This window comes from Notolabrus celidotus, chromosome 5 (genome assembly GCF_009762535.1).
Source record: "Notolabrus celidotus isolate fNotCel1 chromosome 5, fNotCel1.pri, whole genome shotgun sequence".
In the NCBI taxonomy this organism is placed as follows: domain Eukaryota; kingdom Metazoa; phylum Chordata; class Actinopteri; order Labriformes; family Labridae; genus Notolabrus; species Notolabrus celidotus.
In genome coordinates, this window is record NC_048276.1 from 5,583,216 (window position 1) to 5,600,076 (window position 16,861).

Sequence of the window (16,861 nt, forward strand, 5' to 3'; positions counted from 1 at the left end):
CTGCTCATGGTGGATTAAGATGAGATCAGACTGAGTCCTGTCTGTAAGATGGGACTGGATCTGATCCTGTCTTGATGTTGGGTCTTTGTTAATAATAGAACATAGAGTACAGTCTAGACCTGCTCTGTTTGGAGAGAGTCTTCACTCTTTGTGAATTCTGTTTCTTTGATCTCACAACAGTTGGACTGGAGTGACTGTATGATAACAATCAACGATGTAGAGCTGCAGGATTAATGAGAAAGCAGAACAAGTGATGTTGTTACATCAGATTGAATCATATGTATTGGGACACTTTGTTTGCCAATTCTCCCCTTTGATTCTATTAGCGGCTCTGTGATTGTGTTTGTGCATACAGGAAGCAGAGAAGCACACATGAGGCCGAGCATTAGACTCCCCAGGGATATGTTGGATTTGTTTTATGGTATTTAAATGAGTTGATGAAAAAATCTCCTCTTAAGTTACATTAAAGCAGAAAACTTCCTGATCTTCTTAGGTGGTTTTCTTGAAACCAGCTTTTGATATTCAGGGTATAAAGAAACTAAAACAGTGATGAATGACTAAGAGTGTAAATAGCTATGACCGTCAGACAGATAAAGGATCTCACAAATAGACCCTTTATCTAAACCTCCATCACAGACCAAGCTTCAGGATGTTGCAGCACGGGGTGTTTATGTGCAACAAGTACTAAAACAAACATCCTGTCTGTGTCTACCATAGTCACAACTTTTCTTAGCTGTGGATCAACTCAACTTTATCTATATTGAACGTTTCATATGTACAAGCATGCAGCCCAAAGTGATCACAAAATAACAGAGAGACAGAAAACAACAGAAATGTGTAAAATAATAAAAGACATAATCATAAATAATACTTAAAAATATAATAAAATCAATACAACAAAATTAATAAAATAAGTAAGGGTAGAATGCAAAATTAAAAATCAGTTAAAGTAAAACAAAAATCAAATAAATACAATAAATAAATAAATATGTAACGTTGCATAATATTTGTTGCATATAAACACCCCGTGCTGCAACATCCTGAAGCTTTGTTGCTGATGGAGGTTTAGATAAAGGGTCTATTTGTGAGATCCTATGATGGTTCAAATAAAATTAAACTTCAAGCAAGAAAAAAAAAAACATTTTGTTTATATTTTTTGCAGCATTATTAAAAAGAGGGAATAAGACGTGTATGCTCAGAGTCAAATCTATGAAAATTCAAACAGTCCAATGCTTTTATTGTATGAACAGTACAGTCAGATTATTTATACATTCTGTCAGATGAATTATTCTAAGAGGCAGATGAAATAAGTTGACACATGCACTGGACAGAAATGAACCTTTGTACAGTTACACTGGAGGAACATGAACAGTCACATTTGTCCTATTTATATCAGTGGAATGCATCAGCTCAGACTTTCTTCAGAGGAAACAAACAGCAGTGATCAGAAAGTGAATAAAGTTTATCCCTTCATGTCAGGAGGGAAATATTCTCACTTCATCTGCATTCTACGGAAGCTTGTCTTTGGTGTTTTTGATCGTTAAACTTTTAAGATAAATGTCTCGTAACAAAATGTATTTTTATTTTTTACTGAGGCAACATTTTTAAACAATGTTTGTGAAAAAAAACAAAACATTTAAAGAAACTGATGACAGGCCTTTCGTATTACCTGAAGTCACTTCGTTACCATCAAGAGGCAACCTTCAGCCATGAGAATTAAAGCCAAGTGTTTAAAACTGCAGTTCCTAGAGCGTCCACTAGAGGCTGGCTCCAGAAGTACCAGAAACCACATACACACCCATTCAAAAGAAGACGATCTTTACAGCAGAAATAAACATGTTTACAACCTGGTACAAAATATTAGTTTAGTCTAAATAGCTCATTTCTCTATCGGTACACACTGTACAGGTTCCAATATTTTTCATAATGCAGCAGTTTAGAAGATATTAAGATTACAAGTTTTCCATTATGAGGCACAGCTGAGTTGATTGACAGGCGGGAACACTGTAGCTGTTGGCTAGGAGGCTCAAAGCCCGCCTCTTTACTTCACACTAACTCAACAGACGTTTGGTTGAGTTCAGCATTTCCAATATGGCTCCCGCCGACGATCGGCTTCAAAACAGAACTTCAGAAACAGATGGGTGACGTCACCGATACTACGTCCATTTATTTATTGTACAATCGTTACCATATGTATAAATGTGCTTCTTCTATGTTTAGTACGGAAGCCCTTAAAGAACATGATTAAATACATTTCAGTTTTCTCAAGATCTCAACTTATTTTCCTCATTATCTCGAGAAAACAAGAGAGAATAAAATGTATTTAATCATGTTGTTTTAGGGCTTTGGTTGCATTCATCTAACAACAATACTTCATTTTTATTGAAAGGTTACACATAAATAAAACAAGAGTCTCAAAAAGTTCCTCAAAAAGTAAACAATGAATCCAGTTGCCTGAAGTCTGAATGGCTCAGAAGCTCTTCTGCCTTTGAGTTAGAAGTTCAAATTATGACATTTTCTTTCTTAAGTTGGTTTCAGTCATTTAAAATAAATTAAACATGAGAATGAAGTTTCAAAAATCAAACAGATTCTTCTATCTCTGCACGATGCTGCATGAATAATAAAAACTCTTCATTTAACTTCTAATAATACGAATCATGGCGGTGATTTTATTGCAGAAGTCTCTTTACTTTGATACACTATGTGACCATTGTTAATAAAAAACCTGTATGTGCTCTTACTCATGACTTTTAGCAATATAGGAGAATTTATTTTCTTCCTTAAAGCTATCTTTTTGTGCATTTTTGCCTTTATTGAATAAGAAAGCTGGAGAGAGGCAGGAGATGTGGGGAGTAGAGAGCGGGGGGAAGACATGCAGCAAATGGTCGAGGCAGGGAGTCGAGCCTGTGACTGCTGCAACGAGGACTATAGCCTCTGTGTATGGGGCGTGCTTAGACAGCTTGGCCAATGGCATCCCATACATACATGCATATATATGTGAGTATTTTTACACAAGGATCAAAGTATTTCCTCTAGAAGTCTGTTTATTCTAATGCAGCTTCATTTCTTCAAATACTCTGCCCTGCTGTTTGAATAATCTACACGCTCAAACACTGCAGATGATTTCCACCTTGAAAACAAAGGCTTGGCTTCATAATCATGACTCAACATCCCTCACTGTTTTATTTCTCCAGAACTCATAACTGGAGTTGGCTCGGCTGTGACAGACTTCCCGCTTTAAGGACTTTTTTTTTTTATTAACATTGGCTTCAAAAATACACAGGAGGAAATCATTGTACTTGAAAACTATCATAACTCAAGGAGCACTTACGAGTCTTTAAAGGAATTTGAAACCTCATCACTCTCAAGTTATCCTCCTTAACTTCTTCGCCAACACAGACAGAAGTCAAAAAATGTGCTGGAGGTCAATATATGTGAACTCAGCCGTCTCAATCTGATGATGAAGGCTTTGGAATGCAGCTGGAAATTGTCAAAGAAATGAATTTGGATTGTTTTGTGCAAGCGGTCTCAAAATATGAAGCCCATGTGGAAGTGCTAAAAACTGCAGTTCATGGAGCGTCCACTAGAGGCTGGCTGCAGAAACACAGGAAACCACATACACACCAATTCAAAGAGCTTATCTTTAAAATAAACATGTTTTCAGCCTGGTTTATAAAATGATTTAAGTCTGAATAGCTAATTACTCTTGTGAAAAACAATGATTTTTTTTATGACTTGGTATTTTCAAAGATATTAAACTTCAGAGTTTTGCCAAAATAAGGGCATGGCTGACTTGATTGACAGGCGGGCACCCTGTAGCTGTTAGCAAAGAGGCTAAAGACCCGCCTCTTTACCTCACACTAGCTAGGACGAAGTTTGGTTCAGTATTTCCAATATGGCACCAGCCGATGATTGGCTTTAAAACAGCGCTTCAGAAAAAGATAGGTGACGTCACGGATACTACATCCATTTATTATACAGTCTATGGTTTTGTGTCCTTAATGTCTAAAGCTAGCTTTGCTACAAATATCTGACCAAGTGAGAACCTTGAATCTGAATATTATCATTCATCATCTGAAGCCACATTACAGTTCAAACTCCTCGAGCTCAAATTAGATGTTTTTGGTGATAAAAGTGACACAACAAGGAAAATATTAAAGTCTAATGAGATAATCCACAGTCAATGGATTGTACATTTGTCATCACGCCGCATTTTTTGGGGGGACTTTCCACATCTGGATGTAAATATTCAGCTCTATCTTCATGTTCTTTTTTAAGATGCCTGCAGATCAAATTCTGGATGTTTTTAATGCTTCATAGAGGGAAGGGGAGGGGAGGGAAGTATCACCACCAGCAGCAGCAGCAGCAGCTCCATAGATCTGTCCTCTGCTTGTATTTGGTCCAGTGTGAAAGCTTGTTGGCTGCATTCCCCAGAAAAAAAAAAAAAACCTTTCCGCTGGATTACGCAACAAAAGCAGCAGGAAGGGGAGATAATGAAACAGTCTGATGAAAGGGGCAACAGAGCGCAGCACCAGTGGCTATGACAGCGAGTCACTGGAGAATTATTCTATAAATTAAGTAAAGAGAGCTCAGTGCTGCAGTTCCAACAGTTATCAGTCTTTAGATGGTAAAAAGCATGAGCAGGTTTAAGATGAATCAGTGACTGTTATTCATTCATGCTCCAATGACGTGCTTTAACTTTATTTACACAGAGCACCAGCAGTGACTTTCTGACTGGTTCTCACTTCACTCACACCACACAGGACTCAGTGAAGCTGCTGTTCTCCACGGTGATGTGGTTTCCTTCTGTCTTGGCAAAGAAAGCCGCCTGCAGCTGACCTGATCGCGTCAATCCCTGACCTTTACTGCAAAATGCTTCATATATCTGTAGAATCACTGGCGTATGAAGAAGCAATGAGTGGAATCAAATCTGATGCCTTTCACTCTGGGTTTGAATAAGTTCTAAACTTCTTTGATTTAACTTTTTTCCTCATCCGGTCTTTTTTTTTTTTGTGCTGATAAATAATCATCGGATGAGTGAAGCTCTAAAAATGTAGCATCCTATTGAAACATTTCGTGCAGCAGGAAATGACTCAATGATGTGCGCACATCAGCGTTGTGATGCTAAGAGCTACATTTACCCTGATTCTTTGACTCTCTTGACCAGGTCATAGTTCAGTTTTGATCCTGTGCATCAGGTCTTTCTGGTCCACCATGTCCGTCTGTCTGTTCCAGCGATGATAGGCGAGCAGAGCGATGTTCTTCGCCGCCACCGAGCTCATCTCCATGGCGCTGCCGGCCAACTCGATGCCGTTGAGGTAGTAGAGGTTTGGGTGGAGCTCCACAGGCGGCAGACCCTGGCTGCTGCCGTAACACGGGTAGGCCTGCCACTCCGTCACCTGAACCGAGTAGTACGACCTGAGATCGAGAGGTGCAGCAAAGACAGGAAGACGTTACTTGGCATGTTCAAAGTTCTGTTTTTTAAATCAAGTTTCATCACTGTTACATGGAGGTAGATGGTGAGTAAATACCATCAGCAACAGTGTTGGTCTTTCAGTTTGTTGACCCTTAAAGGTGACATATCACGCTTTTTTCATCAATATATATTGGTCTAAGAGGTCCCCAAAACATGTCTTTAAAGTTTCTGCTCAAAAAAACACTTTGAAATCAGATTTTGGTCTGCCTGAAAAGCCCTCTTCTTCAGCCCTGCTCAGAACACTCTGTTTTCTCTCTGACCACGCCCCCTCAGGAAGTGGATGTGCATTGGCTGTCCAGCACGTTGATCTAATGTTTACATGTTGGCTGAATATACACGGCTGCTCACAGATAGCGTTACTTCAACCCTCTGAATCTGATCCAGAATCTGATCCTGATGGAGAGGCGCCTGCAGCAGGACCTTTCTGAAGGATTGGTCACAGATTTAGTGTTTCTTGTTGTTTTATTTGTCAGTATGTCGACGTGCGTCTTGGTACACAGCTACAGCTACGACATGTAGCTATGTGGCTATGCTAACTAGCGCTAGCACTTTTCCATGATAAATAAAAATCATCCACTATATCTTCAAATCTGCAGACGTTGGGAGTAAAACCGACCTTTGTGTTTATTAAGACAGCCTACAACTAGCATGCCTCCCTCCTAAGCTCCTTGTTAGCACACATGTGTGCAGGGAATGAAAAACAGAGGAGGGATTCAGTATTATTTTATACAGTCTATGGGCTGAACAAGCTCCGAGCTCTGACTCCGTGACAGACCGGATATTGTTGTGACGTAACAAAAACACGGAAGTCTGAAACGGCTCGTTTTACACACATTTACAGAAAGGTGTAGAAATCAGAACAGGGGCAGAATGGATTTTTTCATTTTCGGGGGGTTTGTAGACATGCCAGGGACACATATTTCAGGTAGAGAACCATTAAAAAGTCGATTTTGCATGATATGTCACCTTTAAGATCCATTCTGGGTTATTTACACAACCACTGGATCTCCTGCAGTGATGTTGGCGACAAACTCATGTCCCCTCTAGGATGAACCACGCTCACTTTGCTGATCTCCTGACTTGTCCTCTCTCACCATCTGGATATTTGAGTTTTTGTTCTCTAAAGAATTACTTTGGCAAATATCTGATGAATGGCAGAAGGTCCTGCTCAAACATTCATGATACCCTGAGGATGAACTCTGAGACCGGTGATCTCTTCACTATAAATAAAGTGTCGTGATCTGATTTCAATTTCACTTTGTCGAGTCTTTTTCATGACCATACACCTGCAAGACTATTAACATTCCCATCAGTCCCTTGGTGTTTTGTGCTTTATAATACCTTTGGTTAAAGCCACTCATCAGAATTCAGTGAGATTTGCTCAATTTGTGACATCACAAGTTGGTGAATCTCCTTATAAGGGCAAATTTGTCATTTTAAGGAGACAAACACTACTTTTTTGTATGGCAGCAGTGAAGGAGGGTCCTAGAATGCTGCTCTAAAATGAAGCATGGCTGAAATGAGGGGTTACAAAGACACCAGCCTGAGATATGTAAGGACATTTTTCGGTTGTAATTCATTGAAAATTATCAGAGGGACGATATCAAGCCTAAAAAATAGCATTAAATAAAAATAAACAAAAATGAAATTAATTAATTACAATAAAAAATTAATTAAAAAATGAGCATAAAATAAAAAAATAAAATAAAATAATTACTATAAAAATAAAATAAAAATTAGCATAAAATACAAAAATAGATACAATTACATTTAAATGAATTAATTTAAATTAGCATAACTTAAAAATAAAATTTAAACAGAAGTACAAACTTTCTTATCATCAGCATGTTGCCATTTGCATTATCAGTTAGCATACAGATAGTGTGGCTACAGAAGCAGAATGTATCAGGAGGAGTTGCTTTAGTTCGCCAAGACTTAAGATTGATTGATTATTCAAGGATTAACAGAAAATTGATCTGCATAAATTTGTATTAATCAATACAGCATGCCATCTTCAGATAGCTCTGTCTTCTCAAATGTAATTATTTGCATTTTTGTTGTTTTTATGCAGAAATAAAATGTGTTTTTATTCATTTTGGTCAAGCAAAACAACAACAGCCTTCGTAAAGAGGCTATATTCATGATTCTGTTAGGATTTATTAAAAAAGCAAACAATCCTCATATCATGTCGTAATAAAACAAACAGAAGCAGCTGCTGTGATTGCATAAAAAGATGATTCTGACCTGAACAGAGCTTTGAGCTGACTCTTCTCCAGAGGTTGAGGTGAGAACACTTTGTAAACTCCGGCCTCTTGTGGCTGTTTACGCCTGAAGCCCGAGGAGATGTTGACGGGACAAACGCTCGCCACGCTGTTGAAAAACAGATCCGGCGCCTCTGTCGTCAAAACGCTGGCGTAGGGGAACAGACGGGGGTCCGGGAAACCAAAGAAGGAGGTGTTGAGATAACCGTGCACGATGGTTGCTACAGTGCTGTGGTAATTCCCGGGGAGCTCGTCGAAGGGGGGGTTGAAACCTTGAAACAGGACTCCGGCCCTGACGCTGGCCTGAAGCGGCGTCGCCAGCACCACAATGTCATACAGCTCGGACTCTGTCCCTGCTACTGTGGTGTAGTTCAGCTCGTACTGAGGCGTCTCGCCTTGAGGGAAAATACAGTCAGAGAATGATCCAGAAACATCTGACACATGTCAGGAAATCACATTTATCTCAGGTCAATGAAAAGAAAGAACAAATGACCTGTTTTTGGAGTTAGAAATCATTAAACTCCTTTCTGGAAATTTAAAAGAGGGGATCAAATTTAGGAAAAAATTAAGGAAAATATGGAAGTGAGCTTATTTGAGTGGGTTTAAAATTCTACATTAAGAACACAGTGCTGATGGGCGCGGATTTCGCCTAATGGTTAAGTTGCGCTCCCGGGTTCAACTCTAGCCTTCGGGTCGATCCACTGTCCTCCCCACTAAAATAAAGGTGTAAAAAAAGCCCCAAAATATAACAATTACACAGTACCAATGACTGTAACGCTCAGGTTTTTCAAACATCCTGGATTTAAATATATAATATTGTTTTCAAGAGGTGGTTTTAATGTCTCATATTTTAAAAAGAAAATGTTGGATGTCATTCATAACGAGGGCAAAGTTTCTAATTGTGAGGTAAACAAGTGTTGGAGTAATTCCAGCTTGTTCAAGAAGTCATGTGAGAATTCAGCGAGATGGACAATTTGTGACATCACAAGTTGGTGAATCTCCTTACAAGGGAAAATTTTTCATTTTAAAAAGAGAAACACGACTTTGTTGAATGGTAACAGTGAAGGAGGCCGCTAGACTGCTGGTCCAAAATTAAGTGTTTCAGACAGAGGCTGATATGAAAGGTTACAAAGACACCAGTATGGCCCGGGACATCCACCAGATCCATTCCCTGTTCATCTCCAATTTGCTGCAGTCCAGCTCTGTGCTCTCTCATCCGTCAACACCAACCACTTGCGTTTTCAGAACACAGCATGGAGCAGGACCGCCGGAGAGCTGGAGTCATGTGATTGAGGTTTACCAGTGGTAATCACTGAATCAAGGATTCTCCTCCTCCTCCTCTCCTCATCCATGTTGTCTTTCTGGTCCTCTGAAAACCTCTGACCTGTTGACTCCAGGCCTGGCTCCGCTCATCATGACGGTTTGTTGTTGTAGTTAAGTGAAATACGATCTGGTGATAACACAGAGTGTTTTATTCTGAAAATTAACCGGATGTTTTCATTTTGTTTTGGTGAAACCTGACTTCCTGTCCCGCTCCATCTGCTCTGTTGAGATTGATGCGTCGTGATCCGGCATCCGGTAAAAATAGAAGTCTTGTGTATCTGATCCGGAGGGCTCAGACCTGCTGGATCAGAGACACAGCCGGAATGCAACGGAGTGGATCCAGTGGAAGTTAACACATTGACTAGAACAGAAACCTATCAACTCTGGTGCAGTGATGGATCGGAGATGGACTGGACAGGGATCTGGTGGAATTTGGCCGTGAGATAAGTAAAGAGAGCAGCAGAAATGACTGAGAATGGTCTGGTGGATTGATACGGTCCCGTCAGTCAGCGTCGGGTGAAGTACCTGAGTACAGCGGGGAGATGGAGTTGACTTGCGCCTGAAGCAGGTTAGCGTTGGCCATCTTCAGCAGTCCTGAGCAAACCAGCTTGTTGCCTCCTTCCACCGCCCACAGGTTGTTCTGGGCACCAGCTAAAGACACAGCTCCTGTCACACACACACACACACACACACACACACACACACACACACGCACACGCACACGCACACACACACGCACACGCACACGCACACACACACACACACACACACACACACGCACACGCACACGCACACACAAACACATTAGCTCACTCTCAGCAGACAGTGCCAAGTGCTATAAACCAATTATCAGCTGCCCACACACTTTCCTGTTCTGGGGCTCACACACACCAACCTCCTCTCACCTTTCTCTCCTCTCTTCTATTATCATCTCCTCCCTCTCCTCCTATTTTCTTCCTCTCCTCTGCCCTTCACAGCAGATGTGACTCTCTCTCTCTCCTCACTGATTTACCTGTCTCTTCCAAACTCATCACCGCCTCGCTCCCTTCTCCTCCTCCTCCTCCTGCTCACTAACCTACAAAGGCCGGGATGCTGACGTTCTGTCCGTAGTTGACCCTCATGACGGGCGCAATGACCTCGTCGATGAAGCGCTGTGACACGCCGAGCTCCAGCAGCGAATCAGAGAGCGGCCTCCGGGTCATGTTGATGAAGCCACTCCCCCCGAGGGAGTCCAGGATTTTCTCCACCGAGCTGAATGCGTAGCCGTGAGCCTGGTACTTATAGATCCTGTATTTCACACACAGAAATAATACACAACAATGATTCATCAGAGCTTGTATTTGTCAGTTGAAAGTTACTTGTTCATGAAGAGAAATCAGAACGAATATTCAAGTTTGTGACTTTTTCATAAATCTATTTAAGCACAATGATTTATCCATTTACAATAAAAGCAGGGGCAGAAATAGATCACTGCTGTTGATAAGAGGGGAAAGAGGAAACAGTGATGCAGAGATAAATCACTTCCTGGAGGACGAAATCGAGGTTGATGAAATGTAATAATGGAGGGATTAAGAGCAAATCAAAGCAGGAACTGAGTCAAGATAACTGAAGAACACAAAAATTATCAAATTGTGTGTATTGCTAACATGACTGAGCATGAAGAGAGCTACATGTCTGCAAGAGTTGCTCTAGGAATCTCTTTAAAATGTTTTAAGGATTAATTTTAAGATACTTTAAATCCCGTTTAAGGCACAACATGGACTCGTCCCTCCTTAATTCTCTGAGCTTTTATTTCCCTCTGAACCAGGACGCAATCTGAGATCCTTTGGTAATGCTCTGCAGGCTGCTCCAAGGTCTAGACTGAAAACTAAAGGTGACAGGGCCTTCGCTGTCAGAGCCTCCAACTGTGAAACAGGCAACTAGAAAAGATAAGACTTGCAGAATCAGTCCCTAATTCTATTTCACTGCTTAAGACACACCTTCATAATAAAGCTTTTATTCTGTGAATTTATTCTAATTTTTCATGTTTAGCTTTCTAATCAAAGCAGAAACTGAGTCAAGATAACTCAAAGACAGAAATAGAATTAAAACTGGGTATATGGCTAAGTTGAGTGAGCTACATTTCTGTCAGAGTTGCTCTTTGAGATAAACTTGAAAAGGCTGAGAGATTGTTTCATCATGAAAAGATGCAGAAAACTTAAGAGCTTCAGCTCAGTAATGATAAATACTTCTAGAAAGGTGATGGGGAAATAAAAGCAGATGAGGCAGTTTGAAGATTAGGTTATAACGAGGTGCAGGTATGTGACAGCTAATCACAGTTTCATCAGCAGATTCTTGTGAGCCAGAAACAGGCTGCAGACTGCCTGATTCACAACGTCTTATAAGAAACAATGTTATCACACAGTGCAGGTTTTCCTCATCAAGGGTGTTTCCAAGAGGAGGACTGAGTCTGTCCTGATATCAGAAAGGCTGCCGTCCCAAAGCTGTGATTGGCTATCTGCTCGGTTAAAGGCTGGACTTACTGTCAGACTGAATAACTGAGCTGTGGTTCATCAGCTTTTGTGGCTTTAAAATGCAGAAAACGTTCTCATGTTGTTTCTTTATTACCTTGACTTTTGGATCTACATCTTTAAGAAACAAGCATGGCTCTGGACTACCACCAGATCCGTGTCTGGCCAGTCTGCGATCCGCTGCAGTCCAGCTGCAGCTCGTCCGTCAACACCCACCAATTGCGTTTACAGAACACAGCACGGAGCAGGACCGCCAGACAGCTGGAGTCAAGTGACAGAGGTTTTCCCGAGGTAATCAATGAATCAAGGATTCTCCTCCTCCTCCTCTCCTCATCCATGTTGTCTTTCTGGTCCTCTGAAAACCTCTGACCTGTTGACTCCAGGCCTGGCTCCGCTCATCATGACGGTTTGTTGTTGTAGTTAAGGGAAATACGATCTGGTGATAACACAGAGTGTTTTATTCTGAAAATTAACCGGATGTTTTCATTTTGTTTTGGTGAAACCTGACTTCCTGTCCCGCTCCATCTGCTCTGTTGAGATTGATGCGTCGTGCTCCAGCATCCAGCATCAATAGAAGTCTTGTGTATCTGATCTGGAGGGCTCCGACCTGCCGGATCAGAGACGCAGCTGGAACACAATGGAGCGGATCCAGTGGAAGTTAACACATGGACTAGAATAGAAACCTATCAGATCAGGTGCTGTGACAGACCGGACACGGATCCGGTTGAATTTGGCCGTCGGAGATTTATGTTCTGCAACCCAGTTAAGATATTTTGGTGAAAAGTCTAACACAGTTATGTAACACCTGCATGACACCTCAATGCTTGTAGTTAAAGTAGATGCAATTAGTGGAGACAGATCAGACCAGCTTCATGCATAAACCATAATTCACCTCGTACCCTGTCCCTCACATCATGCAGGCTGTGAACTGTGATATCTAAAACAAAGGGTTTGATGCATCACTGTTACATCCTGTCAGCATGACAACAGACAACAGCAAACAGTGCAACATTTTCACTGACTCACCTCATGAATTTCTCCATAATTTCCTCCACCCACATCTGCAGGCGGATGAAGCTGATGCCGTAGCGCCACCACAACCGGAACAGGTCCAGCAGGTACCAGTCCGTCTCCTCCAGAATCACCTCCTCGCCGTTAAACACCGCCGTCTTTCCCGCCATGTTGCGACGGTACTTTAAACCTTGAGGGGACGAGAAAAGGCAGAGACGGAAACACACGGGAGGAGAGGAAAGATTGAAGATGTGTTGATTTCATTCATCTCTAACAGTCGTCCAGGGAAATCTGTTTGGTTTTAATGTGGAAACCAAAGAAATAAAGGGCAGACAGTTCATCTTCTAACGTCTTCCAACAATGCAACAGAACAAGAGTGAAACAGAAATGATGTCTGATGTTTGGCAGGAAACAAAAGGAAACATTTCAGCTTTCTTGGCTTGTGTAACTCTGAACAGATGTTTGGAGGTTCAACTCAAAGTCAATTTATCTTTTTTGATAACTATTTTTTAAAATCACATTTTATAATTTAAGAAGCCAAAGAGCATCCCAGTAAAACTAAGGAGCATGGGAGAGAAAGTGACCAGATTAATCCTGCAGGTGCATTTATTGTCTGCTGCTGAGTTACTGATATGTGTTTGTGTTTGTGTTTGTGTTTGTGTGTCTAAAAGCCAACCTAGCTGTTTGACAAACTCCTGCATGTGGAGGTTCAGGGAGTGAATGATGGAGCCCCCGGACTCGTAGTCAAGGTGGTTGACGGTTACAGTGGCGAGACGTCCTCCGACCTCTCCCTTCTCGAACACGTCCACTTGGACCTCAGGGCCGAAGTGCTGCCGCAGGAAATGGGCCGTGGAGCTGCCTCCGATTCCTGCTCCAACAATGGCTGGAGAAGAGACGAGGAAGGGTGAGATAAGAAGTGTCGTTCAGAAGTGAGCCATGTTATAAAACTCATGACTGAAACGTTGCCATTAAACTTTTTATTTGCAAATTGGACAGTGTGCAGGATTCTTGTAACTCAAATAAAACTCATGACTACCAATCATACAAAATGTCAAAATTAACTGATAAAGTAGAAATAAGTTATCAAACAAATACGTTAAGTTGACCTTTACCTCATCTTCTCAAATTTGAGATTTGTGAATTCTTATGTGTTTCATACACTTCATATCTGCTTAATGGGTTTTTTTTTACAGTTGTTACAATAAGATAATCATTGAATTTATTCCTAATATGTGTTGCCTTTTTAACACCAAAGCTGAACAGATTCAGCTACTGAAGAACTTTTCCTAATTCTAAGATGCTTAACAAATGTAAACTTAAATTTTGCACCTCTGAGGCATATGGCACCCCCATGTGTGTGTGATGAAGGGGGAGCCAGTGGCAGCAGTGCAGCAAAATAAATATCTCAGAACTGGGCTTGATGCAAAGCTAAATTCTGAACACTGATCTTATTTGTTAAAGGCAAACCAGCAGTTGTCCAGCAGTTAAGGAAAGTAGCGAAGTTTTAACGTGGATCTGACTTTAATGAAAATTTCTGTTTTAACTTTTTTTATGATTTGCTGGTTTGGCAGCCTCAGTCTTAAAAACAAAGACGAAGCTTGGTGCATCTCTTTATGACCTTCAGTACATTTATGAAGTGAGCGCCAACTCTAAGGCAAAGGCCGTAGTTATGGACCCCCAGCATCCCTTACATGGGGAGTTGCAGATGCTGCCGTCAGGGAGAAGGTTCAGTCTTCAGGTGCAGCACAAACGGATAAACAGTATTTTATTCCGATGGCTGTTTGTTTCTTGAATGATCTGTAACCACTGTGTGGACAATGTGTGGATCTTGTGTGGTGTTGTGTGTTGGGTATTGTTTTGTATTGTGTGGACTACTGTCTGCAAAGTGAATTGCCCCTCAGGGACAAATTATACTCTACTCTAAATGTACTGACGACGCAAAACATGACATTTCCATGCCACATCTATAGCATTTTTCTTCTTCAGTCTTGTAACACTCTTCATGGTGAGGTGTGCCTCAGTGGGTTTTAAACAGGAACAGACAGATGAGTTAGATCGTGTGGAGTTTAGAGGAATGGAGGCAAAAGGTGAAATTGAGACTTTTAAAAGTCAATTAAAGAGCCATCTATTTAATCTGGTTTTAATAACTTTGTTTAATTTATCTTTTTATATATATTTTAATATTCTGTTGTTTTCTTTATTTTAAACTCTTCATTTTGTATTATTATCTTATTACTATTTCAGAGCTTTTATTTATCTTAGACTTTTACCTTCACCTGCTTTATTGTCTTAACTAGTCATGTTTTATATTTAATTTACTTTAACTATTTCCTTTTGTTGTTTATTTATTTACATTTTATTGCAAGGCGTGTATTAGTCTCTACTTATGATATATTGGATTTTTATGATCATTTCATTATTTATTTATTTTCAATTGCTGTAAAGCACTTTGAATCTCATTTGATTTGTATGAAAGGTGCAATATAAATAAAGCTTGATTGATTGATTTAAACGCTGACTGATTGAATCTTAAGAACCACAACATTTAAAATTAATCATACAACACAAATATCTTTGATTTGGCTGAACCCAACACCAAAAGGGGAAACAATGATGACACCACATCCTATGTAGCTGGCAGAAACTAGAAACACCAGCTTCAAGCCACCTGCAGATGTGGTCCACAGAAATACATGAACTGTATGTCAAACAAAATCAATATCTATTCTGTGGTAATTGATACCCAAAGCTCACTTAAAGGTACAGTGTGTAGAAAGGGGAACACATAATGGTATTGATCGACCCCCCGAATAGAAGCTCCTGTGATGCATGATGAGTAAGATCCTTCCTTTATCAAGTAATCATTATAAATAAATTTGCATGATGTAAAGTTTGATTATTCTGTGCTGCTGTAGAAATGTTGCAGAGCAAGGTGGCGGCCTCCATGGAAGGGGTCCCTCTCCTCATGTAAATATTAAAGGCTCATTCTAAGTTATTTTTTAAATAAGGTGATTAAACACTCATTGAAACATACTTATGATATTATATTGCATTCTACACACTGTACCTTTAAGGTCATCATCATGTTACAGTAAGACACCTTTAAACAGTAGAAGTGTGGATCTATAATAGACAATAGTCTGTCTTTAAGCTCGAGCTCAGTGGTTTTCTGACCTATTTTAGAAGGAGGAGCTCCATCGACAGGACCTGGTCCGGTCTGGTCTCCCTCAGCAGCCCGTGCTGAGAGCACGATGAGGAGCAGGTGGAGGAGCAGAGAGCCGCCCATAGCTGCACCGGAGCAGAGACAGCCTGGGGAGGAGGATGCAGGTGAGGGTTAACCTAACACATCAGGTTTCAGGAGGGTCCTGTTCACGTCCTTCATTAAACCTTATCAAACAGTCTGTTAATAAAACTCTGAGTTCACTTCAGTCATATGATGCATTAGAACAGGGACAGGAGACTGAGACTGCTCAAAGATGGCTCAGTGCTCAGGATTCTGCGCTTCAGTCGCTCAGTTCACCAATGGACGCTCTACGTCCGGCAACATCACGTGATCCCGGAAACTGGGTCGTTTCAACCAATCACAGCAGCCGGAGCAAGTCAGCGTGTGACGTATGAAAGAGACTAACTGGAACGTGGATGAATATAGGAAATGTTAACGCCGTGGACATTTCGCACACTGCGTATCACTTTGAACCATTTTATAAAGTCTATGCTTTTTATAACATGCATTTTATATTTAATATTTGTAATATCAATCAAGCTTTATTTATAAAGCACCTTTCTTACAAATCAAATGCAACTCAAAGTGATTTACAGCGACTGAAAAACAAGAAAGAAGCAGAAATAAGTCAATGGCAAGACATATAAGGGGAAAATAATTAAAATTAAAATAAAATAGAGACTAATGCACACCAACAATAAAATATGTGTAATTAAAATAACTCAAAGCATCAAAATTAAGAATACAAATAGTTAAAATACATAGATTTAAAAAGGGTAAGGATAAGAGTTGAAAATAAAACCAAGTCTAAAAATATCAATGAAACTGAGTAGATAAATAAAATAAATAAATGAATAAGATAAGATATTACTTTATTGATCCCCCGGGGGGAAATTCAGTTGTTACAGCAACCCAGACATAAGTACAATCAAGAAGAAGTTTCAATAAGTAAAAATAAAATAAAATAAGTAAAAATAAAAATAGATAAATAAAGCTAGAATACAATTTAGATATATACACATTCCATACAATAGAATTTAAATTAAATAGCAGTAAT

At 40.2% G+C, this 16,861-nt stretch overlaps 1 protein-coding gene across 1 annotated transcript; it reads right to left on the reverse strand.

Annotated features, from left to right (window-relative positions):
• Positions 1-1,208: 1,208 nt before the first annotated feature.
• LOC117812183 (prenylcysteine oxidase-like) lies at positions 1,209-16,125 on the reverse strand. Its single transcript, XM_034682806.1, has 7 exons — positions 15,756-16,125; positions 13,258-13,464; positions 12,597-12,771; positions 10,136-10,347; positions 9,586-9,726; positions 7,721-8,132; positions 1,209-5,418 (listed from the first exon to the last, which is right to left on the reverse strand). The coding sequence occupies exons 1-7, from the start codon at positions 15,865-15,867 to the stop codon at positions 5,169-5,171; spliced, it is 1,509 nt and encodes a 502-aa protein (XP_034538697.1). The 5' UTR covers positions 15,868-16,125; the 3' UTR covers positions 1,209-5,168.
• Positions 16,126-16,861: the final 736 nt, after the last annotated feature.